This window comes from Lepidochelys olivacea, assembly GCF_965140295.1.
Source record: "Lepidochelys olivacea isolate rLepOli2 genome assembly, chromosome: 2".
In the NCBI taxonomy this organism is placed as follows: domain Eukaryota; kingdom Metazoa; phylum Chordata; order Testudines; family Cheloniidae; genus Lepidochelys; species Lepidochelys olivacea.
The window spans coordinates 81283268-81308677 of NC_140412.1; the positions used below are offsets into that span (position 1 = coordinate 81283268).

At 41.4% G+C, this 25410-nt stretch overlaps 1 protein-coding gene across 5 annotated transcripts in view; it reads left to right on the forward strand.

Annotated features, from left to right (window-relative positions):
* The window catches only part of ZNF521 (zinc finger protein 521), a 268204-nt gene that overhangs the window by 106987 nt on the left and 135807 nt on the right, over nucleotides 1–25410 (forward strand). For all 5 annotated transcript variants that reach the window (XM_084619958.1, XM_084619956.1, XM_084619957.1 and 2 more), the window contains one exon: nucleotides 8305–11657. In XM_084619958.1, coding sequence (XP_084476084.1) covers nucleotides 8305–11657 — 3353 coding nt within the window. The remainder of the gene's footprint in view (nucleotides 1–8304; nucleotides 11658–25410) is intronic.

Sequence of the window (25410 nt, forward strand, 5' to 3'; positions counted from 1 at the left end):
TAAAGTTGCCGCTTTCCCAGAACTGTTTATATTTTGGGTCAGAATAAGTGGAGGAAATTGTGAAATAATGCATGTTTTGTTTAATGTGATGTTAAACTTTAACAGTTTCCGACGATCCTATTAAAAAAGTATAAAACAATAGCTTTGTTAGACAACCCGCACATTGTGATACATTTTCTATCATGTTGACACATACCTGGAAGACCTGAGGATAATACTTCTGTGTATACACTTATCACAAATTGTAAAGTATTGTTTTATATCAGTAATATCTAACCTCTTCATTTAACATTTGTTTTCACCTGCATGTTCCCATAAGATTCTTTATCTCATTTTCAAGGTAGCCCTGCAGACAATTAACAGCAGTAATAATATAAAATCTGTCCAGCACTAAAACGTGATATGGCCATTATAAGTAAACTATACAATTTATAATACCCACTCTACTCAAGTAACCACAAGAAAATGCAAAGATTTAACACATCAGAAGTCTTTGATCTTCCCAGTTAACTGACCTACCTGGCTGACATTTATTCTTCCAGTTTTTAACTTGAATTTTATATTGTAGGGGTCATCCTGAAAATTAGCAAGGGTGTGTGTTTGTGCGCATGTGAGCGCGCGCACGCAACACAGCACCCAGCACAATGGGATCTTGGTCTGTGGCTGGGGTAATACATATAAATAATAACACACACATGCACGTACACATGCCTATATATAATTACACAACATATACTTGTGTGTGTGTGTGTGTGTGTGTGTGTGTGTGTGTATAAACAGTGTGCATACATGTCCTGTGCTAGATATACTTGATTTGTCAGTATTTTTTAATATTCCCTTCAAAAGTAACCATTGTTGTAAATCTTGGTCCTGTTTAGGAAACCTTGCTATGTAGTACTTGCCCATACATCGTGCTGAGTCCCATAAGGACAGTTATGTGACCAGTGTGCTGTTACAGTTAACTAGCCCAGGTAGCAAAAATATATCAGCAAGACCAGCGCTTGGGAAATGTCTGAGCATCTGAAGTATTGTATCTTTCTTGTTGGTTATGCGATAATCCTGCAGTATTAGTTCTTTTCGGTGACTCCTCACTGCAGGTGAAGGAAAGGATTTTTCTTACAGTTATGGCCTAGAATTGGGAATCAGAAGATCTGGGTTCTATTTCATCTCGATCACAGATTCCATTTGTGACCTGAGGACAATCATGTAGCTTCTCTGTGCTTCCGTAATCCCACCAGTAAAAATGGGGAGAATCCAGTAATGCTTTATATGGGTATTGTGAAACTTAATTTATTAATCTTTGTAAACACCTGACAGTTGTGGATCAGAGGCAAAACGGACATTTTGTTATTTTTTTTATGCTATTAAAAGGTTTGCTGCCATTTTTTCTAGAAACAAAGCTTGCGTTGTTTAAATTATATAGAAAAATAAGGCACAACAGAGCAACTCCTTCTGCACTGCAGAATATTCCAGTGAAAATGTGTGTATGTCATGCACTTGCCCAGAGTCTAACTGCTCTTTTCTGAAGCAGCACTGTTCAGTCAGCAGCACCAGGGATCAGATCACTTTCAAGACTTCACAACTACTGAGGTTGGCACATGAGTGGCTGGCTGCTCACACCACAGAGGTGCTTTGTACTCTGATGCTTCCCTGCCCCCATGGAATAACTCCTTCTGGAATTACTTCGCTTTTCTGTTAGTGAGCACTTTCCCCCAGAAATATGACTGAACAGGTGTTACTCTGCTACTAACTGAGTTTCCAGCTGTCCTCCTCCAACACAGACCAGGCAAAATCTGTTGTTTAGCGCTATTAGGCAGACTAGAGAACTATCAAGCCCGAGATGGAGGTCTTCCTTGCAGGATATGGCAGTTTTGTTGCCAGAGGATGGTCAGGAAGGCCTGGCTGGCTAACAAAGACAGTCCTTCAGCTGCTGGGTGTAGTTCCAGTTTTGCATCCCCTTTGGCAGCAGCACAGAGACTGCTGCAGTGTGGCCAGCCAGCAAAACTAGGAAATAAGGACCTCTTTTATTTACTCAGGCTGCTGAATCATGGGCATTTCTGTCTGCTTGGAGCAAAGTCAGGCAGCTCTACTTTCCACTGGAAGTCTCAGGAGTGTTTGGTACTTTCATCTCAGAGTGTTCACACACTTGTTTTAATGTGCTTTATGGAAATGGTGAAACTCAGCGAGTACGGTTGCTGTAGAAAAACATCTGCACTAACTATTCACACACACTTGCATCTTTAAATAGACTTTTTAGGCCTTGGAGCTGATTTCCAGAAAAGTTTTTCAGTTCTGAGAGCTAGAGCTCTCTTAGAGCCAGCTAGTGTGAAGTGACTGGTTCCAAAAATTAAAAATTTACATGGACATGTTAAGTGCATCACATTGAAATGCAGAATACTTGCCATAACACAAAAAAGGCATTTACAGTAGGTAGCACTTAGTGAGCACTGAAGGAAAAAAAAATACAAGTCAATACAGAAAATATAGTTTAAAACCCCAAGAAATACTCTATAAAATACTTAGGGTCGTATTTCGCCCTCCTAGATTTGCACATCTCCCATGGATTTCAGTGGCAGTTGTACACATGCATCTGAAGGTACAGTTTTGTCCAAAGTGTTTTATAAAAAGCTTGTTAAACATTTAAAATTAATGTAGTAATATTGATGTAGTTGAATGTGTAGATGTCTCTAAATTTATGCACAGTTATATGCAGAGTAGCAACAAACTACTTATATTTTCTATGAGAGTGATTGTCGAAAAGGGATTTGGGGTCTATTCTCCTAACAGTAGGTGAAATTTACCCTCTCCGCACACAGCCAGATTTGAGTAGGGAATTCTGTGGGGATTGGAGAGGGTAAAATTCGTTACCCTGGCTGCAGGTCTGTTCAGAGTAGCTCTTCTGAGACTTCTGTAGCAGCCCATAGGTTAGAATAGCAGCTGCTGCAGTAGTGTTGTCGAAGGTAAACTGGGGTAAACTGAGTTCACCCACTTCTCATTTGGGAAATATGAGCTTTACTTTAGGTTTAGCCACTTCTTTTTTTACCACTACACCACTGAGCTACTGCTCTTCCTTACTTCCTATGTATGTTATGGCCGTGGAGTTATGGATCCTGTGACTCTTTCTTAATCGGCCCTAAACCTCACCAAGGTTACGTCTACACTGCACATCGCTGATGGTGGTGTGTAGCATACGTGGAGCTACTCGCTGCAGTGAAAAGGATGCGTCCACATTGAGTTGTGGAGCTACATGTGTCAATGAAAGACACTGGCAGCAGGGAAAGCTTTCGTTGCAGCGGGGAAAGCTGCCTGAGTCTTTCCTTGCTGCCGGAGTCATTTCTGGCAGTGTTGACGCGGCGGCCCTGCTTGGGCAAGCAGAGCGATGAAGTGTATGTATTCACATACATACCTACACCCTTCAGGCATATCAGGCATATCATATTGCCTGAGCGTGCCTCACTGGCTACCCTGCCATTTATGCCCCTGTTGGGGGGCTACGCATGTGTGTACAGTCCATGCCATCAAAAGGCATGCAGTGTAGATGTAATTCAAGTATGTTGACCTGTTAAAGGCTGGCACAGAGTCTCCCCTTATGGCGAAAAGTACATGCAGAAGCCTTTACCTCATCCCTTCGTGGTTGGTCTCCTTGTGGCCCTTTTCATGAAGCCACACTGCAGCATTAAAGTGGTGTAGAGAGGAGTGTGTGTAGAATTTTTAATAAGGAGCCTGCTATTGCCTTACACTGATGTTATCTGGGGGGATTCCCCATGTTTTAGTAGGCAAATAGCTCCTTTTATCACACTGAAGAAGTAAATTTCCCATTTTAAAATATAATTGCAGAAGTTAGTCTTTGCAAGTCTTAATTTTTTTTAAATGAGATTTCTTTTTTTATGCTGAGGGTTATTGCACTGAATCATTTTGGACTTGATTCATAAAAATGCTGCAAAGGAAAGGCTTTTGTACTCTATTAACTCTGTTCCCCTTCTACTTTTTTTTTTAACCTTGTATAAAAGCTAAAGGAGCATTCTCCAAACAAACAAAGGGACTTGGATGGGGGAGAAGGAAGGGGGCCACCATTTTCTTATATCTTGGTCACACCTGAAACCTGAACCTGGCCCTGCAGCTTGCTTGCCATCCATTCGAGATTTACAAGCTAAAGGGAACGGTTATGTAATAGGTAAAACCAGGCAGACAGTGGCCACAAGAAGGAAGTGATTTAGTACAGTGCCAGTGACTGTGCACTATTTATAACACTTCTTGTATATTTCTCCAAACATTTATACAAAAATATGTCATGCCTGGATAGGGTAATACAATTTAATACTAAATTTGGTTCCAAAATATGGTAGCCTAGGCAGTTGCAGACTACTTTTCTTTGCTCAGTTGCATGACACAAATTCCTGTTTACCTGCCAGCAGTGTACTGGTTCATCTGTCAGGCATGTATTTGATTTTTAAAGGACAAAGGGTGTGTGTGTGTGTTTGTTCGTTTTAACAAAGCTTGCTGGAAAATTTCACTCAACATAAAATGGTGACAAAAATGTGTAAAGGTGGTCGGGGGGAGATTAAAAATTGAATTTTTTGTCCTGTTTTGCTACCTGCTCTAGTTTTTAAGCCAAAACCAGCCATTTGCAAGTGAAGAATGTAGATTTTCATCAGGCGGCTTGTGTGAATGAAGCAGCCGTTAGTATAACAATTAAAAAAACCCAACTGTCCAGTAATTATTTAGTATCCATCTTGAACAATGAAAAGCTTTGTTAAGTATTTTAGTAGATGATAGGTTGTTAGTACCTGGAAGGAGTGATATTTTGAAAGAAAATAAACACCTTTGTCATCTGTTCAACAAGATGGTAGGATTGTTTGTTTGTAGGGCTGTCAAGCAATTAATCACGCTGTTAAACAATAATAGGATACCATTTATTTAAATATTTTTGGATGTTTTCTACAGTTTCAAATGTATTGATTTCAGTTTCAACACAGAACACAAATTATACAGTGCTCACTTTATATTTATTTTTATTACAAATATTTGCCCTGTAAAAAAACAGAAAAGAAATAGTATTTTTCAATTCACCTAATACAAATACTATAGTGCAATCTCTTTGTCATGAAAGTTGAACTTACAAATGTAGAATTATGTACAAAAAAACCTGCATTCAAAAATAAAACAATGTAAAACTTTAGAGCCTACCAGTCCACTTAGACCTACTTCTTGTTCAGCCAATCACTCAGATGAACAAATTTGTTTACATTTGCAGGAGATAATGCTGCCCGCTTCTTGTTTAAAATGTCACCTGAAAGTGAGAACTGGTATTTGCATGGCACTTTTGTAGCTGGCATTGCAAGGTATTGATGTGCCAGATATGCTAAACATTTGTATGCCCCTTCATGCTTCGGCCGCCAATCCAGAGGACGTGCTTCCATGCTGATGACACTCGTTAAAAAATAATGTGTTAATTAAACTTGTGACTGAACTCCTTGGGGGAGAATTGTATATCTTCTGCTCTGTCTTAGAATCATAGAATGTCAGGGTTGGAAGGGACCTCAGGAGATCATCTAGTCCAACCCCCAGCTCAAAGCAGGACCAGTCCCCAGCATTACCTGCATTCTGCCATATATTTCATATTATAGTAATCTTGTATGATGACTCAGCACACAGTCTGAACTATTGAACTCTTGGTGACTATTGAAAGCAATCCAGGAGATTTTAATAGGATATTTAAGAAAATGACATTGTTATGTTGGAAAAAAGTTTCCCAGAATAGCTTCAATCAGAGTTGGCAACCCTACATGTAAATATATCATGATGCTGGCTACAACAATGCTATGTGGATGCCTGTTCTCACTTTCAGGTGACATTGTAAACAAGAAGTGGGCAGCATTATCTTCTGCAAATGTAAACAAACTTGTTTGTCTGAGCGACTGGCTGAACAAGAAGGAAGACTGAGTGGACTTGTAGGGTCTAAAGTTTTACATTGTTTTGTTTTTGAGTGCAGTTATGTAACCAACAAAATCTATATTTATAAGTTGCACTTTCATAATAAAGATTGCACTACAGTACTTGTCTGAGGTGAGTTGCAAAATACAATTTCTTTTATCATATTTATAGTGCAAATATTTGTAATAAAAATAATTATATAAAGTGAGCACCATACATTTTGTATTCTGTATTGTAATTGAAATCAATATGGTTGAAAATGTAGAAAAACATCAAAAAATTTCATTTTTAATAAATTTCAATGGGTATTCTATTATTTAATAGTGCGATTAAAACTGTGATTAATCACAATTAGTTTTTTAATCACGATTAATTTTTTTGAGTCAATTTGTTTAAATGTCTTTTCTGTAGGCCAATTGGATAGTGTGTGTGTGTGCGTATGCATGTGTCTGTGTGTGTGTGTATGTGTCATGTGTAGATAATTTGTAAAAACCTCTCTTTCAGAGTCAAACAAGAGGATACAAAATGCAGTTTTCAACTTATATTGAAAAGCATTGTTGCAATGGGCAGGGTTCCAGGATTGGTGTTTGGTTGTTTTCTCAGAGTTAGATGGTTGCCATCTGGCATTGATAGTGAGATGGCGTTGTCATCAGTTTCTAGAGGCAGGAAAGGAATGAATCCTCATCTGTTTCCTGTGGATAAGCAGGAGGCTGATAATCTAGTAAAATCTTGTTACCTTAAAGAAAGCAGGCTTGGAATTTGTTTACATGATAAAAGCCAACTCTAACTTTTCATGTTAATATGATAAGTTTCTTTGTGAGAGGGTTGTAGATGTTAAGAAACTTAGCATTTGTTGAAAAATATCTTAAGAAAAATACCTTCCCCATGGGTTTATTCAGTCATTTTCTATAGTATTATCTTAATCAACTTTGTTTTTAAAAGGAAATAAGACAACGATGTTGCCCCTGGAAGGGAATAAAGAATAATTTGCTTTAGATGGAGCTGTTGGGCATTTTTTGTATTTTTTTTTAAAGTTTTTATACTAAGAGAAATGTAGTCATTAAACCACAGTACACCGGACCCTCGCTAGAACGCAGGATTTGGGATCCATGTGTGGTACTGCGGGGACCGCGTTATAGCGGGGACCACATTAAAATGAATTGCAATTAAAGTAATTAAATTTGGGATCCATGGCTGCGACCGCGTTATATGCGAATTCGTGCTATATAGGTGGTGCACGTTCTAGTGAGGGTCCGGTGTATTTGTTTGTTTAAAAGGAAGGCTGCAAAAATCCCAGATGGTACCTGTTAAGCACTTAGTTAAAACTCACCTGGTCCAGAAGTGAAGTAATATCATGGATAACTAGTTTAGTTTAATAGCTGGCTTGTGTTTTGTTTGTCGTTTCTTTGTTATTCATAAATCTTTCAGTTTTTACTATAATCATGTATCATTTTTTCCTGTTTCCAGTTTTTCACAAGTTGCTTTGTCTATGATCACCTAAAAGTACAGGTTCTATTTAACTAAGGAAGTTCAGCTGGCTGAGACTTTTGCAAAAAGGAAGAAATGGTGGGCAACCTCTTGAACTTTAGAAACAAAATACGCTGTTGGGAACTGGCTCTTGTGAAACTTTCTCATTTTCCTTGATCCCAGCTGACTTAGTACAATAATATTTGTTAGTTTGTTTTGAACATTTAATAATCCATTTTCTGGCTTGAGGTTACCAAATGGTAGTTATTGAAGAGATTCTGGCAGCATTATTTTTAGAGAAGACATCACTTTTATTATGGTTTTTGTCCATTTCCTTCCTTGTAATTTTTTAATATTATTTTGTTGAGGGCACCAAAGTCTATATCAATAATAACCCCGAAAAGATTTCTGTTTTCAGAACCAACTTTAAGGGGGAAAAAATAGAGGAAAAGAACAGGGAATTTTTATTAAATACTAGGCAGGTGGGTTGACTGCATTAATTGTAAATCATTTCTGTAATATTTCCTTCTTTCACGGACTCTTCAGATGATCACATAATATGCAAATCATTTTACAATGGATACAAAAGAAACATTAAATATATTAAAATCTGCATTTTAATAAAGTTGTCAATGTATAATATATATCCTGCAACTGAGAGAGGATGATAAAAAAGCAATAAAAGGATAATATAGGCACAGAACTATTTAATAACTTTTCATATTTTACAGTTTGATAAAAATAAATGTGGGATAAAAAAAAGCTGTTGGGGGTGAAAAGTATCCCATTTCAAGTTTAGTACATTGCGTATTTGTTCCAGCTATTTGCATGTTTATACACATTTAGTGTATCCTTTGAACTCCAGGGGAATAAGCGTATGTGCACTTTTTTTCCTCATTCCAGATGGAGTGGATATTGAGGATGACCCCACTTGCTCATGGCCAGCTTCATCACCTTCCAGCAAAGACCAGACTTCACCAAGCCATGGAGAAGGTTGTGATTTTGGTGAGGAAGAGGGTGGCCCAGGATTGCCTTATCCGTGCCAGTTCTGTGACAAGTCATTCAGTCGGCTCAGCTACTTAAAACATCATGAGCAGAGTCACAGCGACAAGCTCCCTTTCAAATGCACATATTGCAGTCGCCTCTTCAAACACAAGCGGAGCAGAGATCGCCATATAAAGCTTCACACGGGAGACAAGAAGTATCACTGCAGTGAATGTGATGCGGCATTTTCAAGGAGTGATCACCTTAAAATTCACTTAAAGACTCATACATCCAACAAGCCATATAAATGTGCCATTTGTAGACGTGGATTCCTTTCGTCTAGTTCACTGCATGGTCACATGCAGGTTCATGAAAGAAACAAGGATGGTTCTCAGTCTGCCTCCAGGATGGAGGAGTGGAAAATGAAAGACACTCAGAAATGCAGTCAGTGTGAAGAAGGCTTTGATTTCCCTGAAGATCTTCAGAAACACATAGCAGAATGCCACCCCGAGTGTTCCCCTAATGAAGACAGGGCTGCTCTTCAATGTGTTTATTGCCATGAACTCTTTGTAGAGGAAAGTTCTCTTGTAAATCACATGGAGCAAGCTCATAATGGTGAAAAGAAGAATTCATGCAGCATTTGCTCAGAGAACTTCCATACTGTGGAAGAACTGTACAGCCACATGGATAGTCACCAGCAGCCCGAATCATGCAATCATAGCAACAGCCCTTCTTTGGTAACTGTTGGCTACACCTCAGTATCTAGCACCACTCCAGATTCAAACCTCTCGGTGGATAGTTCAACAATGGTAGAAACGGCTCCCCCAATAACAAAGGGTCGTGGAAGAAAGCGGGCAGCCCAACAAGTACCAGATATCACTGGTCCTTCGAATAAGCAAGCAAAAGTTACCTATAGCTGCATTTATTGCAACAAACAGTTATTTTCAAGCCTTGCAGTTCTGCAGATACACCTGAAAACTATGCATTTAGATAAACCTGAACAAGCGCATATCTGTCAGTATTGTTTGGAGGTGTTACCTTCACTTTATAATCTGAATGAACATCTTAAGCAAGTTCATGAAGCTCCAGACCCAGCACTGATTGTTTCTACCATGCCTGCCATGGTCTACCAGTGCAACTTCTGCTCTGAAGTATTTAATGACCTCAACACTCTTCAGGAACATATCCGATGTTCTCATGGGTTTGCAAACCCTGCTGCTAAAGACAGTAATGCATTCTTTTGTCCCCATTGCTACATGGGATTTCTTACTGATTCTTCTTTGGAAGAGCATATTAGACAAGTCCATTGTGATCTTAGCAGTTCCCGTTTTGGTTCCCCTGTACTTGGAACCCCAAAAGATCCAGTAGTAGAAGTATATTCCTGTTCCTACTGTACTAATTCTCCAATATTTAACAGTGTCCTTAAATTGAACAAGCATATCAAGGAGAACCATAAGAACATTCCTTTGGCATTGAATTACATCCACAATGGAAAGAAATCTAGAGCCTTGAGCCCCTTATCTCCTGTAACTATTGAGCAAACTTCCTTAAAGATGATGCAAGCTGTAGGTGGTGCTCCTCCACGTCCTGCAGGTGAATATGTCTGTAATCAATGTGGTGCTAAGTATACGTCTCTGGATGGTTTTCAGACTCATTTAAAAACCCACCTTGACACTGTCCTGCCAAAACTGACCTGCCCTCAGTGCAACAAGGAGTTTCCAAACCAAGAGTCGCTGCTGAAGCATGTTACAATTCATTTCATGATAACTTCTACATACTATATCTGTGAAAGCTGTGACAAGCAGTTTACTTCAGTGGATGACTTGCAAAAACACCTGCTTGACATGCATACGTTTGTATTCTTCCGCTGCACCTTGTGTCAAGAGGTTTTTGACTCCAAAGTCTCCATTCAACTACACCTGGCTGTGAAGCACAGCAATGAAAAGAAGGTATACAGGTGCACATCTTGTAACTGGGACTTCCGTAATGAAACTGACCTACAGCTTCATGTTAAACACAATCACCTGGAGAATCAAGGGAAAGTGCACAAGTGCATTTTCTGTGGCGAGTCGTTCGGTACAGAGGTGGAGCTTCAGTGCCACATTACTACACATAGCAAAAAATACAACTGCAAATTCTGCAGCAAAGCTTTTCATGCTATTATATTGCTAGAGAAACACTTGAGGGAAAAACACTGTGTTTTTGAAACTAAAACTCCAAACTGTGGAACAAATGGAGCATCGGAGCAAGTTCAGAAAGAAGAAGTGGAGCTCCAGACCTTGTTGACAAATAGCCAGGAGTCACATAATAGCCATGATGGCAGTGAAGAAGACGTTGATACATCAGAGCCCATGTACGGTTGTGACATTTGTGGAGCAGCATACACAATGGAAACTCTCCTGCAGAATCATCAGCTTCGAGACCACAACATCCGACCTGGAGAAAGTGCTATAGTTAAGAAGAAGGCAGAGCTGATTAAAGGGAATTACAAGTGTAATGTGTGTTCTCGAACATTCTTCTCTGAAAATGGGCTCCGTGAACATATGCAGACACACTTGGGACCAGTGAAACATTATATGTGCCCAATATGTGGTGAGCGGTTTCCATCTCTTCTGACTCTTACTGAACATAAAGTCACACATAGTAAGAGCCTGGACACTGGAAACTGCAGAATTTGCAAAATGCCTCTACAGAGTGAGGAGGATTTTTTAGAGCATTGCCAAATGCACCCTGATTTGAGAAATTCCTTAACAGGATTCCGCTGTGTGGTATGCATGCAAACAGTGACTTCTACCTTGGAACTGAAAATCCATGGGACATTTCACATGCAAAAAACAGGAAATGGCTCTGCAGTGCAGTCCACAGGGCGTGCACAGCACCTTCAGAAACTGTACAAATGTGCTTCTTGCCTGAAGGAATTCCGCTCAAAACAGGATTTAGTGAAACTTGACATCAATGGTCTGCCATATGGTCTGTGCGCTGTTTGTGTTAATCTCAGTAAAAGTGGTAGTCCAAGTGTCAACATCCCTTCAAGCAGTAACAGACAAGGCTTGGGTCAAAATGAGAACTTGAGTTCCATTGAGAACAAAAGCAAGGCAGGGGGACTGAAGACTCGCTGTTCTAGTTGCAATGTTAAATTTGAATCAGAAAGTGAACTACAGAATCATATCCAGTCAATCCACAGAGAGCTTGTTCCAGACAGCAACAGTACACAGCTGAAAACACCACAAGTATCTCCAATGCCCAGAATCAGCCCTTCTCAATCTGATGAGGTAAAATTTTTTCTTTTGCTGTTGCTGCTTTTCACCTTTTTGATAAAACTTCCCCATTTTACACTGCCGTTTTCTCAGGCCTTATTGTTATTTGCCAGAAACTGCTTAGATTGAACCATGGAATAGTTCCTCCCATAGCCGTTAGCTAGCAATTACTTGCTTTTTGATATGCCTTGTGTTTTGGCTTGATTGGTGTAGAATAGGACTAATTCCAGTCTCCCTAGGATATTGTCTTCTGTATTACTGAGAGACCAGTCTTCATGCCAGCACAACTGAGATCTGGAATCTTAACTTAGCTTCATTGCAAGTCGGAATCCCTTGCTATATGGCTTGCGCTTATGGCATAGAGTATTAATGACACAGAATTAAAATACATAGAGCCAATATGCTGGCAAAAAGGATGAACGTTCAAAAAATATTTGTGAACAACAAATTGGGGAGTTATTTTTGTAAATTATGTTTCAGACATTAATTTTCCCTGTCTTTACCGTACTTTGATTAAAATGAAACTCAGCAATTTGTCACCTACCTAGGGTAAATGGTGAAATGGGCTTTCTATGGCAATTCCATTTTTAATTTTCTTTTTATTAACAATATTTTAGGTAGCACAAGGTCACCAATGCACCAAGTACCTGAGGATTTAAACTTCATCTATGCAGAACAACTTTAAAAGTAAAATTACACATAAATAGTAGTCCCAAATTTTTGAAAGAATTCTTCTGCTCTCACTCGTTTACATTAGCTTAAGAGATAATGTGGGGGTGGTATTAAGGGTGGAGGGAAATGTCACAACCGATCCATGTGGGAGGTGAAGGGAGAGTCTTTTTTGCCTTAATACGTTCAATGAATAAAATGAGTTAATTAGCATTTTGGGGATGAGTTCTTGCATATAGGACTCTCAACAACTTAAGAAACCTAATAGCTCAATACACACACACAGACACACACACACACAGACTCTCTCTCTCTCTTCCAAAAGTAGCTTGTACCCAAAGTCTTGCTAAACTTTGCTATGGGATGCACATTGATGTAGCATGGGTGGGGAGAATGGGCCCAAACAATTGTTTTCCCACCACACCATATTTGTGATGCCATCTGCTAGGATAAACACATACCTTAGAATAGCACATGGTAGGCTGACTTGCCTTATTTCTTTGAAAAGTCATCTTAGTTCCATTTCACTCTTCTCCGATATTACTTGCAATTTCTTGAGGCTTACAAAGGTCCCTAGCTCCTCAGGCACATTGAAAACCTATCCTGGTTTCCCCAAGCACACTCAAAACCATGTACATTAAGACATATTCCCAGGTTGTTGGCCATTTCCTTGGCACCCTCAAAAGCTATTATACTTTTTAACGAATTGGTTCAACATCTACATTTTTATTGTGCTTCATGAGCTTGGAGGATGTCATAATCAGAGTTCCTGTAACTTGATTGGCCTCTCTGCTTTCCATTGATAAAACCAACCACTTTAACAGTTTGGGGAAGTCAAAAATCCACATAGTTTCAAAGAATTTTCACTCTCAGTAGATTTACTGCCTTTGGATTTTCATATGAAATGTTTTTTTCAGACTGATAATTCTTAAATAACAGATCTTTAGGTCATTTTTCAGCCCTTTCATTCATATGTCCTAAAGTTGCCAATCAGCTCCCCATCCACTGTTTGTAAACTGTGTTTTCTGTTATTGCAGTTTTAGCCTCTAGATAAGTGACCTTTGGGCCCTCAAATCCTTTGCTCATGGCAGACACGATAACTTTGAGAAGGTTATTAAGTCCCTTATAGAGTGTCAATACTTTTAGAGCTCATCCACAAGCTTCACAAAGCCAAAGGCTGATAAAAAGCATGTCTTGTTTTTTAAAAATTTCAAATTTAAACTCTTGTCAATCTGCAGCGACCCAGACTGTAGCAGTGAAAGTGATCATAAATAACAAAACTCACTTCGTAGATTTTTTATGTTCAGACAGAGAGAAATTCAAAGTCTAAAAAATGAGTGAAAAGTAAACTGGATTTCTAAAACTGTTAGTAACTGAAAGTGTTGTTATAATAAATAAGGACATTTGTTGTTTTGAATATGATTTGTAAGATGACAACATCCCATGGAAAATGTATCTACTTAACATTGCCAGTAGCTAATTTTTGAAAAAATTGTGACAAAAAATTTCCATAGGGATAAATAGAGCAGAGATTCCATTTGGTTTATTGCGTGTTACGTGGTTTGAAATGTTGAACTGGATGTTAGGAGCTTTCTAACTTTTGAAGCGAGAGAAATATAAAGAGTTGTGGTCCCACGGATAGTTCTGCAAACCCTTCATTATTCAAGTAATGGACATACGTGCTAAGGAAACTAAAACAGTGTTTTTCAATGGAGAAGTGGAAGGTGAGACTAAAACTTATATCTCCTTAGATGATTGTTTCTACATTTGAACTAAAAAGATGCAACTGCTCAGCTTCTTTTTCTTCTTTGTTCATCCTGTATAGAGAACAAACCTAGATAGTTCACTAATACCCTTTTTCATTATGTGCATATAATTTCAGATCTTTTAGTTAGTAAAAGTTACTGTAACTGTTGATAAATGTCTAAAAGTGGAGAGGCCCTAGTATTGTTTCTGTACTTAATGAGCTATAGGGGTTTCAGAAGTTCCTGAATTACTGCTAATGCATAGTGCATTAGCTCATTAAGATAACAGATAGAATGCTAATCTGGGTGGTAATTAGTGTTTAGACGTTGAGAAAGAGGTATGCTCTGAGTAGTGGACTGGGGACAGAACTCAGTCCTAGTTCTGACTTTGATTTCTTTGTTGACTTGGGCAAATCACTTTAACCTCTCTGTATCAATTTCCTCATCAGTAAAACAGGGCTAAAACATATTTATCTCAAAAGGGTGTTGGGAAGCTTAATTAGCATAAATGTTTGAAAGTACTTGGAAGATGAAAAGCATGTATAAGTGCTAGGTATTATTGCTTCTGTTGCCCCTCCTTAAAATGTTGTCATACTTAAGTTAATGAAGCACATAATGGGAGAACTCCTAATTCAGCAGAAAGCTTTGTAGCTTTGCCTTTACCTGTTGAGACTTAAGCCATGTCTGTAACAGATTTTGGTCCATGCAAGTTATGTCGGCATATAGCTCCTGAAATTTGTACATTGCTCAAGCATGTGCATACTTGGCTGCTTGTGCCGGTGGTGCACATACCCACCAGGAGTGTTTGTGTTGATGCAGATTACAGTGCACCACAGTTAGGTATCATAACGTGCCAGGTGCTGCCGTCAGATGCCATGCCTTTTGGGGGATTTTTGCAATGCATTTTGGGTAGAAATGAGGTATGCAGGGATCTCTGGGAGCTAGAGGTCAAGTTCTCAGCTTGCAACTTTCTCCATTCCATAATGAAATCCATAACTCATATTTTCACGTCTTTATTTAAAAACCTGCGCAGCACTTATCAGTCTCCACCTCTTCTGACAGAAGCATGGAGCCCACAGATGTGTGTACTATTTTTCTGAATGCTGCAAATATAGGATGCACGATTCTCCTGTATTTGCAGACCCATAGGAAGTACTACAACAACGGGGACATGACAATTTCTTGGAGGACAGAGTGCTGAGGGACACAGTGAAAAACAATTCAAGATTATTAGTGGCATTCATGGAACAGCTGCAGATGGTGGAGCACTGTTTCTAGGCCCAAGAAACGAGCATTTGTGGGGTTGAACTGTAATGCAGGTTTGCGACAATGACCAGTGGCTGCAGAACTTTTGGATACAAATGGCCACACTTCTGAATCTGTGAGCTGAGCTCACCCCAGCCTGCCAGCACAGGCATACCAGAATGAGTGGTGCATTGACAGTGGAAAAATGAGTGGTGATCTCACTGTGGACGCTTGCAACCCTGGATTGCTACTGGTCAGTAGGAAATCATTTTGGAGTTGGAAAATCCACAGTGGGGGCTGTTGCCACACAAGTGTGTAGGGCCCTAAATCATCTCCTGCTACACAGGACTGTGACCATTGGGTCACGTAGTGGATGGATTTGCAGCAATGGGTTTCCTGAGTTGCGATGGGGAGATAGATGGTACACACAGTGGTGAGCTGGAGCTGGTTCGCACCGGTTTGCGCGAACTGGTTGTTAAATTTTGAAGCCGATTTAGAACCAGTTGTTAAAGGGGTGGGCAAACCCCGGCCCGCGGGCCACATCCGGCCCGTGGGACCGTCCTGTCTGGCCTGCCTGAGCTCTCGGCTGGGGAGGCGCCCCTGAGAATCCCTTTTTAATTTTTACTCACCTGGCGGCACTTCGGGACTTCGGCAGCGGGTTCTTCACTCTCTCCGGGTCTTCAGTGGCACTTTGGCGGCGGGTCCTTCAGTGCTGCCGAAGACCCGGAGCGACTGAAGGAACCAGTTCTTCAGCTTTTGCCAGCTCATCACTGGGTAAACGTATCCCTGTTCTGGCACCAGCCCACCTTGCCACAGAGTATGTCAACCGAAAGAGCGACTTTTCTATGGTTATAAGAAAAGGAGTACTTGTGGCACCTTAGAAACTAATCAATTTATTTGAGCATAAGCTTTAGTGAGCTACCCTCCCCGTCCCCCCGCCCCACACACACACACACACACCCACCCTCCTGTTGGTAATTTTCTACTATTACCAACAGGAGAGTGGGTTTGTGGGTATGTGTTGCGGGGGGGGAGGGAGAAAACCTGGATTTGTGCTGGAAGTGGCCCACCTTGATTATCATACACATTGTAAGGAGAGTGATCACTTTACATAAGCTATTACCAGCAGGAGAGTGGGGTGGGGGGAGAGAAAACCTTTTGTAGTGATAAACACCCATTTTTTCATGATTTGTGTATATAAAAACAAACATCTTCTGTATTTTCCACAGTATGCATCCGATGAAGTGAGCTGTAACTCACGAAAGCTTATGCTCAGATAAATTGGTTAGTCTCTAAGGTGCCACAAGTCCTCCTTTTCCTTTTGCGAATACAGACTAACACGGCTGTTGCTCTGAAACTTTTCTATGGTTATGCAAGTGTTGGTGGATCACCAGGGATTCTTCAGCAATATCAATGTGGACTGGTTAGGGAAGGTGCATGGTACTCATATCTCTAAGAACACAGGACTGTTCAGAAAGCTGCAAGTAGGGACATTCTTTCCCAACTAGAAGATTACCTTTGGTGATATTGAAATGCCAATAGTGATCCTGGGGCACCCAGCCTACCCCTAGCTCTGCTGGCTCATGAAGCTGTACACCAGCCACCTCAACAGCATTAAGGAAAGATTCAACAACTAGCTCAGCAGATGCACAATGGTTGTTGAATGTGCTTTTGGGAGATTGAAGGGACACTGGCAGTGTTTATTCACTAGATTGTATCTCAGTGAATAAACTGTCCCTTCAGTGAGAAAAATATACCAATGGTTATAGCTGCCTGTTGTATCCTGCATAATCTCTGTGAGGCAAAGGGAGGAAAGCTGGTACCAGGGTAGAGGGTGAGTGGCTGTCTGTTGACTTTGAACAGCCAGACACAAGGGCCCATTCCAACAGCCCAAAGTAGAGCTATGCAGCTGAGGGAGGCTTTGAAAGAGCACTGTAATGGTCAGCCCTTGTAGTGTTCTGTGCTTGCCTGTTTTCTGGGCTTGGAGCTTTGGTGCTGTTAGGAACAGTATAGTCCTTGCTGTACATATACAAGTATGGCATGCTTTGAATACGGCTATGCGTGCTGCAATATGTGTTGTGAACTAATAAAGATAGTTTTATTCTCCAAAAATAGAAATCTGTTGAGTGGCAAAAACACTGCAGAAAAACAATGTGCAAAAAAAATGCCAGGGACTGCAATACAAACTTTTAACATAAATTAATGGACCAGAACTTTAAAATTGGAAAGGCAGCGAACATTTCTGTCCATTTCAGTGCATAGATGTAGTGCATTGTGGAACATATACATGATGGTTTGCTCAGATCAAAGTGAAGCTGTGGTTTTCCTTGCTGTCCTCCAGCTTGGAGTGGTAGGGATGGGCTGTGTGGAGCTACTACCATGGAATTTTCCCAGGACTGCAGAGGATGAAGAGTCTGGGATTTTTGGACCTGTAGGTCAACAACAGGGTCTGCAGCATTTGGGTTTGCTGTCTGAGAAGAACCATAATCTCCTGTTGCATCTCCCACTTCTTTTCCTGTTGGGACTCCTGGGCCTTTCTCCTCTCTGCTCTTTCCTTCTCTATGCCATCTGCCCTGTTGGCCCTCCAAGCCCTTTTTTCGTGGACTGATGCAGCATGGGCTTGCAGGATCTTACTGAACATGTTGTTCTCCTCAGGGTCTGACATTCTGTGGGTGTTGAGGGGTACCCCTCAAGGCCACGATGACAGCAGCTGTTGATAAAAAGAGACAGATGTATTAGTGGAGTTATAGTCACAATAGAAAGGGAAAGTTAAGTTTCAAAACTCCCTTCCCTTACTTCCATAAAATCTTTTATTAAGACATGCTTATTCACATTACAGCTTTGGAGTTTCTCTGCATAGCACTGCACTCCACCCTCTGCCATGGTGAGTATGGCCTGCCAGGAGTAAGGCAGTGGGGGAAGGAATTTTGGTTTCATGAAATAATAAAATTTTGTTCTTTATTTCAGGGATATGACCATAGTGCAGTGGCACTCAGTATTGGTACTATTTATTACAGAAAGGGGTGGCTTTAGCTGTTATCTCACTCCAGAAGGTAACAAAGGCACAGAGAGCACCCCCAAGCTGCCCAGACCCAAATGTCACTAACCTGTTTACTGGTGCCAGCCAAACTCATTGCAGTGTGGCGAGAGAAAGTGTCCTACCGCGGAGGAAGAAATAAGGCTGCCATCCGTAGAAGTCTTTGGGAGAGGATTGCAAAGTAGCTCCATGAAACTTTCATTGAGATTTCCTCTGAGGATACAAGGGACATTCCTGTATACATAAACAAACTGTTTCTCATGCCTCCTTTCCTCCCCACTTAACCAAACACGGGAACGAAGAACAGAGTGGTCACAGTCGTAGAGAATGGGGCATTGTGGGACAGCTGCTGGAGGACCATTAGGGTCAACACAGATCATGCAGTGTCTACACTCACACTGTGTTGACCTCAGTAAGCTGACCATGGCTCTCCGCCATTCGGGAAGGAAATTTTACTATGTTGTCATAAATGGGGCACTTACATCTGCAGGAGACGAATATGAGTGTAGACACATGCACAAATAGGTCGACACAAGGTGACTTATGTCATCCTAACTTTGTAGTGTAGAGCAGGCCTCAGATCTACACTGGAAACTTTTGTTGATATAACAATGTTGGGTAGGGGAGGTGATTTTTTTTTACATTTCTTAATTGGCTAAAGCTGTAGCATAGGTACAGGTAAACTGGCAAAAAGTGTCCTTTTGCTGTTGGAGCATAGTTAATTGAGGGAACTGCCAGAGCCGTCCCTTGGGTAGGGCTAATCAGGGTGACCCCCCTAAGCCCTGTGCTTTGGGGGCCCCCACTTTTCAATAAAATTGGGGCTGTCCCAACATTTAGCCCTTTGTCCTGCATCCTGACTGATGTACGATCGAGACGCCATTTGTCCTGATATTCACGTGAGGTGGGAGGTAGGCGGGTGACAAGTGTGAGGAGGCGAATGGGGAGGTGAGTGATAGGCGGGAGCGGGGTGAGGAAGCAGGCAGGCGAACAGTGAGGAGGAAAGCGGCGAGTGGGGGGGCACCGGACAGACAGTGAGATACTAGCAGGGAGGTGAGTGGTAGGCAGGAGGGGGGTGAGGAGGAAAGCACGGTTGGGCGTACAGGGTGGGGGAACGCGTAGGATGGACGGCAGGGAGACTAGCGGGGAGGTGGGCAGTGGGCAGATGGGTGAGGAGCAAGCGGCAGCCGGGCAGGTGGACAGCATCGAGGAGAGAAGTGGGCAAGTGGGGGAGGTGAGGAAGCGAGGGGTGGGTGGGTATACTGGGTGGACAGCAAGAAGACTAGCAGGGAGGCTGATTTGTCCTGGCCCCTGGGACAGCCCTGGGAACTGCTTTAAGCTCTCCTGGCCAAAGTATCTTTTGCCAGTATAAACTGTGTCTGTACTAGGAGGGTTTGCCAGTACAGCTATACAGGTATAGTTATGCTGGCAATGATTTTCTAGTGTAGAGTAAGCCTAAGGACATGTTTACAGGGAAAATTTACTGGCATAACAATACCAATATAATTATATTCCTATTGGTTTAATTCCCTGGGTGGACACTCTTCTGAAATAAGTTATCCTGGCAAAAGGATTTTTTGCTGGTACGACTGCATCTACATTAAGTATTTTGCCGGCATAGCTATGTTAGTTAAACATAGATGTGAATCCTGCAAACAGATCAGCATGAGTGTGTCTTGTTATCCATACGGAATCCCACTGATCTTCACCAGTGCAGTTCTAATTGCATGCTTGGGATCTCAGGGGTGCATTCCTACTGTTCATGTTTCAGATTCTTATATTAGTATTGCATTTTTTTTTAGTGTAAGTTCTATTCAGTAAGACTTTGTTACCTTTGTAGGATAAAGTCCAGAATCTGCTGGAATCGATAAAAATCCAGATTAAAATGTATCGGTAAGGCCAGGAGAGGTTATAGGGCCACTTTCAGAAGAATGTTATAAAGGAGTGTCAGTGTTATTTTTTTCCAAAGGCAACTGTTTGCATAGGGTCAGAGGAAACTGTTATTGGTTTTGAAATAAACAAATAAATGTAGAATCATAGAATCACAGAATCATAGAATATCAGGGTTGGAAGGGACCTCAAGAGGTCATCGAGTCCAACCCCCTGCTCAAAGCAGGACCAAACCCCAACTAAATCATCCCACCCAGGGCTTTGTCAAGCCTGACCTTGAAAACCTCTAAGGAAGGAGATTCCACCACCTCCCTAGTTAACCCATTCCGGTGCTTCACCACCCTCCAACTGAAAAAGTTTTTCCTAACATCCGACATAAACCTCCCTCACTGCAACTTGAGACCATTATTCCTCGTTCTGTCATCTGCTACCACTGAGAACAGTCTAGATCCATCCTCTTTGGAACCCCCTCTCAGGTAGTTGAAAGCAGCTATCAAATCCCCGCCCCCCAATTCTTCTCTTCTGCAGACTAAACAATCCCAGTTCTCTCAGCCTCTCCTCGTGAGTCATGTGTTCCAGCCCCCTAATCATTTTTGTTGCCCTCCACTGGACTCTTTCCAATTTTTCCACATCCTTCTTGTAGTGTGGGGCCCAAAACTGGACACAGTACTCCAGATTTCTTTTGGCCCAATCCTCTAATTTGTCTAGGTCCCTCTGTATCCTATCCCTACCCTCCAGTGTATCTACCACTCCTCCCAGTTTAGTGTCATCTGCAAACTTGCTGAGGGTGCAGTCCACGCCATCCTCCAGATCATTAATGAAGATATTGAAGAAAACCGGCCCCAGGACCAGCCCTTGGGGCACTCCGCTTGATACCGGCTGCCAACTAGGCATGGAGCCACTTATCACTACCCGTTGAGCCCGATGATCTAGCCAGCTTCCTATCTACCTTCTTGTCCATTCATCCAGCCCATACTTCTTTAACTTGCTGGAAAGAATACTGTGGGAGACCATATCAAAAGCTTTGCTAAAGTCAAGGAATAACATATTCACTGCTTTCCCCTTATCCACAGAGCTAGTTATCTTGTCATAGAAGGCAATTAGGTTAGTCAGGCATGACTTGCCCTTGGTGAATCCAATGATGCGAATGGTTCTGCAATCACATCTGGCAACTCTTTTAGCACCCTCGGATGTAGTGCATCCGGTCCCATGGACTTGTGCTTGTCCAGCTTTTCTAAATAGTCCCAAACCACTTCTTTCTCCACAGAGGGCTGGTCACCTCCTCCCCATGCTGTGCTGCCCAGTGCAGCAGTCTGGGAGCTGACCTTGTTCATGAAGACAGAGGCAAAAAAAGCATTGAGTACATTAGCTTTTTCCACATCCTCTGTCACTAGGTTGCCTCCTTCATTCAGTAAGGGGCCCACACTTTCCTTGTCTTTCTTCTTGTTGCTAACATACCTGAAGAAACCCTTCTTGTTACTCTTAACATCTCTTGCTAGCTGCATCTCCAAGTGTGATTTGGCCTTCCTGATTGCACTCCTGCATGCCTGAGCAATAATTTTATACTCCTCCCTGGCCATTTGTCCAATCTTCCACTTCTTGTAAGCTTCTTTTTTGTGTTTAAGATCAGCAAGGATTTCACTGTTAAGCTGGTCGCCTGCCATATTTACTCTTCTTTCTACACATCGGGATGGTTTGTTCCTGCAACTTCAATAAGGATTCTTTAAAATACAGCCAGCTCTCCTGGACTCCTTTCCCCTTCGTGTTATTATCCCAGGGGATCCTGCCCATCAGATCCCCGAGGCAGTCAGTCTGCTTTTCTGAAGTCCAGGGTCCATATTCTGCTGCTCTCCTTTCTTCCTTGTGTCAGGGTATTGAACTCAACCATCTCATGGTCACTGCCTCCCTGTTATACACCAGGTTATACAGGTTGTCATAAATATAAAGGGAAGGATAACCACTTTTCTGTCAACAGTGCTCTAAAATCCCTCCTGGCCAAAGGCAAAACCCTTTCACCTGTAAAGGGTTAAGAAGCTAAGATAACCTTGCTGGCACCTGACCAAAATGACCAATGGGGAGAAAAGATACTTTCAAAGCTGAGGTGGGGGGACGGGGACAAAGGGTCTGTCTGTCTGTGTGATGCTTTTGCTGGGAACAGATCAGGAATGCAGCTCAGAACTCCTGTAAAAAGTTACAAGTAATCAAGCTAGAAATGCGTTAGATTTCTTTTGTTTAATGGCTGGTAAAATAGCTCAGCTGTATATTCCTGTTTTTGTGTGTTTTTGTAACTTAAGGTTTTGCCTTGAGGGGTTCTCTGTGTTTTGAATCTGACTACCCTGTAAGGTATTTACCATCCTGATTTTACAGAGGTAATTCTTTTACCTTTTCTTTAATTAAAAGTCTTCTTTTAAGAACTTGATTGTTTTTTCATTGTTCTTAAGATCCAAGGGTTTGGGTCTGTGTTCATCTGTACAAATCGGTGAGGATTTTTATCAAGCCTTTCCCAGGAAAGGGGGTGTAGGGCTTGGGGGGATAGTTTTGGGGGAAGACGTCTCCAAGAGGGCTCTTTCCCTGTTCTTTATTTAACATGCTTGGTGGTGGCAGCATAGGGTTCAAGGACAAAGCAAAGTTTGTACCTTGAGGAAGTTTTTAACCTAAGCTGGTAAGAATAAGCTTAGGGGGTCTTTCATGCAGGTCCCCACATCTGTACCCTAGAGTTCAGAGTGAGGAAGGAACCTTGACACAGGTGTATAACGTTTATAACATTTTAATGTTATACTGGTGTATAACATTTGAAAGAGCCCTAAATTTTGCTTTTGTGTCTTAGTCCTGAGGGCTGTTACAAAATTTGTGATAGAAAGTAATGGCAAAAGATTATTCTCCTGTGAATACTTGTGAACTGTTTGTTTTATTGGGCTACAACTGCTGATTTTGGGTGGAGAGAGCAGTGGCTTTATTGAATGGCTGCCTCAAAGTGCCTTGTAGTTTAAAAGAAACAAACACAAACAAAAAAGTGACTGAAAAAATGGAACCTTTTTGCTATATATATCGGTTTCCTGCATATCTCAGATCTACCATATAGATCGTACTTTATTGCCACATGCATCATCAACAAATTTATCAACTGAATTCTGATTGCAAAATCTTTATTACAGACGTCAGCTGGCCTAGTCTTGAGCGATTCCAAGCATTATTGACTTGTCAGCAACTCCCACTGACTCAGGAAACTCCCTGAGTGGCAACACCCTTCAAGATCAGGACCAGTGTAAGAAGGCAGAAAGGCAGGGATCTGGAAGAAGATGTTAATAGTAGGCAGACTTCTGGTTGTTAAACAGGGCTCAGGATTTATTAGTTTTATTAATCAGGATCCCATATGATGCTTACCCCAACTCTTTCCCCTGCCCCTCCACCCCCAGCCACCCCAGCATAGTGAGGCAGACAGAGCATATTTGTTTTTCAGATCCCAGATTGATTTTGCCATGCTGGAAGTTAGGGAAATCATATTTGTACTTGTAAACTATACAAATCTGAAATGAAGTAATTGAGAGAGAATAAATATAGAATCCCGTGATGTCATTTTTAGAGTCACTCTTCTGACAAGAGCTACACTTTAATATTGAGTGTTCAAAGGTCTGAAGATCTGAGGGATTAGGGACCTTGAAGGAAGATGCTGTGATTTTAAAATGTTGCAAGATGTGGTACTGTCTGCATGAAGTCACATGACCTTGCGAGCCATCTAGCTTCAGTAGACAACAGGAGAAGAACAGGTTTGCAGCTGAGACATTAAGAGAGATGATTATACAAAGAGTTCAAGGATCTAGAGTGCAAAGGACAAAAGACAGCACAGAAATGGTAGCAAAGATTCTTTAGGCATAATAGCAAAGGTAGGCCTTGTTCAAGGGACACCGTCACACTTGTGTGAAAATGTTATATGCAATATGTTATATACTTTACTTGTCACAGATAAAAGTGTGATACCACACCAATTATTAAAATCACTGAGAGTTCCTTTGTTTGGTATCTTCACTATAACCCCATTGGTCTACTTATCTGGCACTTTTTCCATTTCTCAGACTGATGTAAATAGCGGGGCCAGGATAGATGCTGCTAATTTAGGATTTACCTTGAACAATTCTGCATTCAAGTTATCCTTGCCAGGAGCTTTCCCATTTTTTAAGGATTTGATGGCTTGAATGATTTCTTCCTTAATTGGGGTGTCTGTGTTGATATCAAGATCTTCTTCTGCCTCCTGGATGTTTGCTTCCTCTTTAGGTGGCTGCCTGTTCAGCAATTCTTTGAAATGCCTGGTCCAGCACATTTCTTGTTCTTTTTCAGTTGTTAGTAGGTGTCCTTGTTTGTTCCTGATGAGAGTGTTTGTTGATGTCTGCCGTTTACCACTGATAAGCCGTGTCATTTTTTAGACAGTTCCTTGTTCACCATGAGCAGCTGCATCCTCTGCTTGTTTTGCCAGATTATCAATATAATGCCATTTGTCCGGTCTCACAAGGCGTTTGACCTCCCAGTGTGGCTTGGTATACTGCTCGTGGTATTTGTCCTTTAGCTTTCTGGGATTTTGTGTCTAAAACTTTTTTCTTCAGGGCTCATCTGGTTTCTATGGCATTCCATGTACTGGGTGTAATTCACTCCTTTCTTCTGTTCTTTCTGTAGCCTAGACAGGCTTCACTGCTCTGTTTATAAATTGCTGTTACTTTGTCCCACTTCTTGTTGATCTCCTTCTCTTCATCAAGGTCTGCAAGTGCTTGAAGCCTGTTCTTTAGCTGCAGAATGAAAGTTTTCTGTATTTCAGGGGACTTTAGCTTGCCAATATCATAATGTCTATGTCCCTTGTTTGGTGGACCCACACTTCTCAAGTTTAGCTTGATGGAAGCTGTCACAAGCTGGTGGTCTCTGCCAACATCTGCACCCCTTCTCACTTTCACATCTGTCAGTGAGCATCATCATTTGCCATTGATCATGATATGGTCAAACTGGTTCTTATCTCTGCCATTTGGCACTTTTATCTGTGCCAAGCAAAGTATTGTGTAAGATCATAGTCCAGCGTATATAAGAGGCAGTTGATAGTGTTTTCCGAAAAGAGCAAGCTGGTTTTTGGAAAAGGTGTGGATGCACAGGCCAGATCTTCACTCTACGAAACATAACAGAACAGTGTTTAGAATGGCAATGG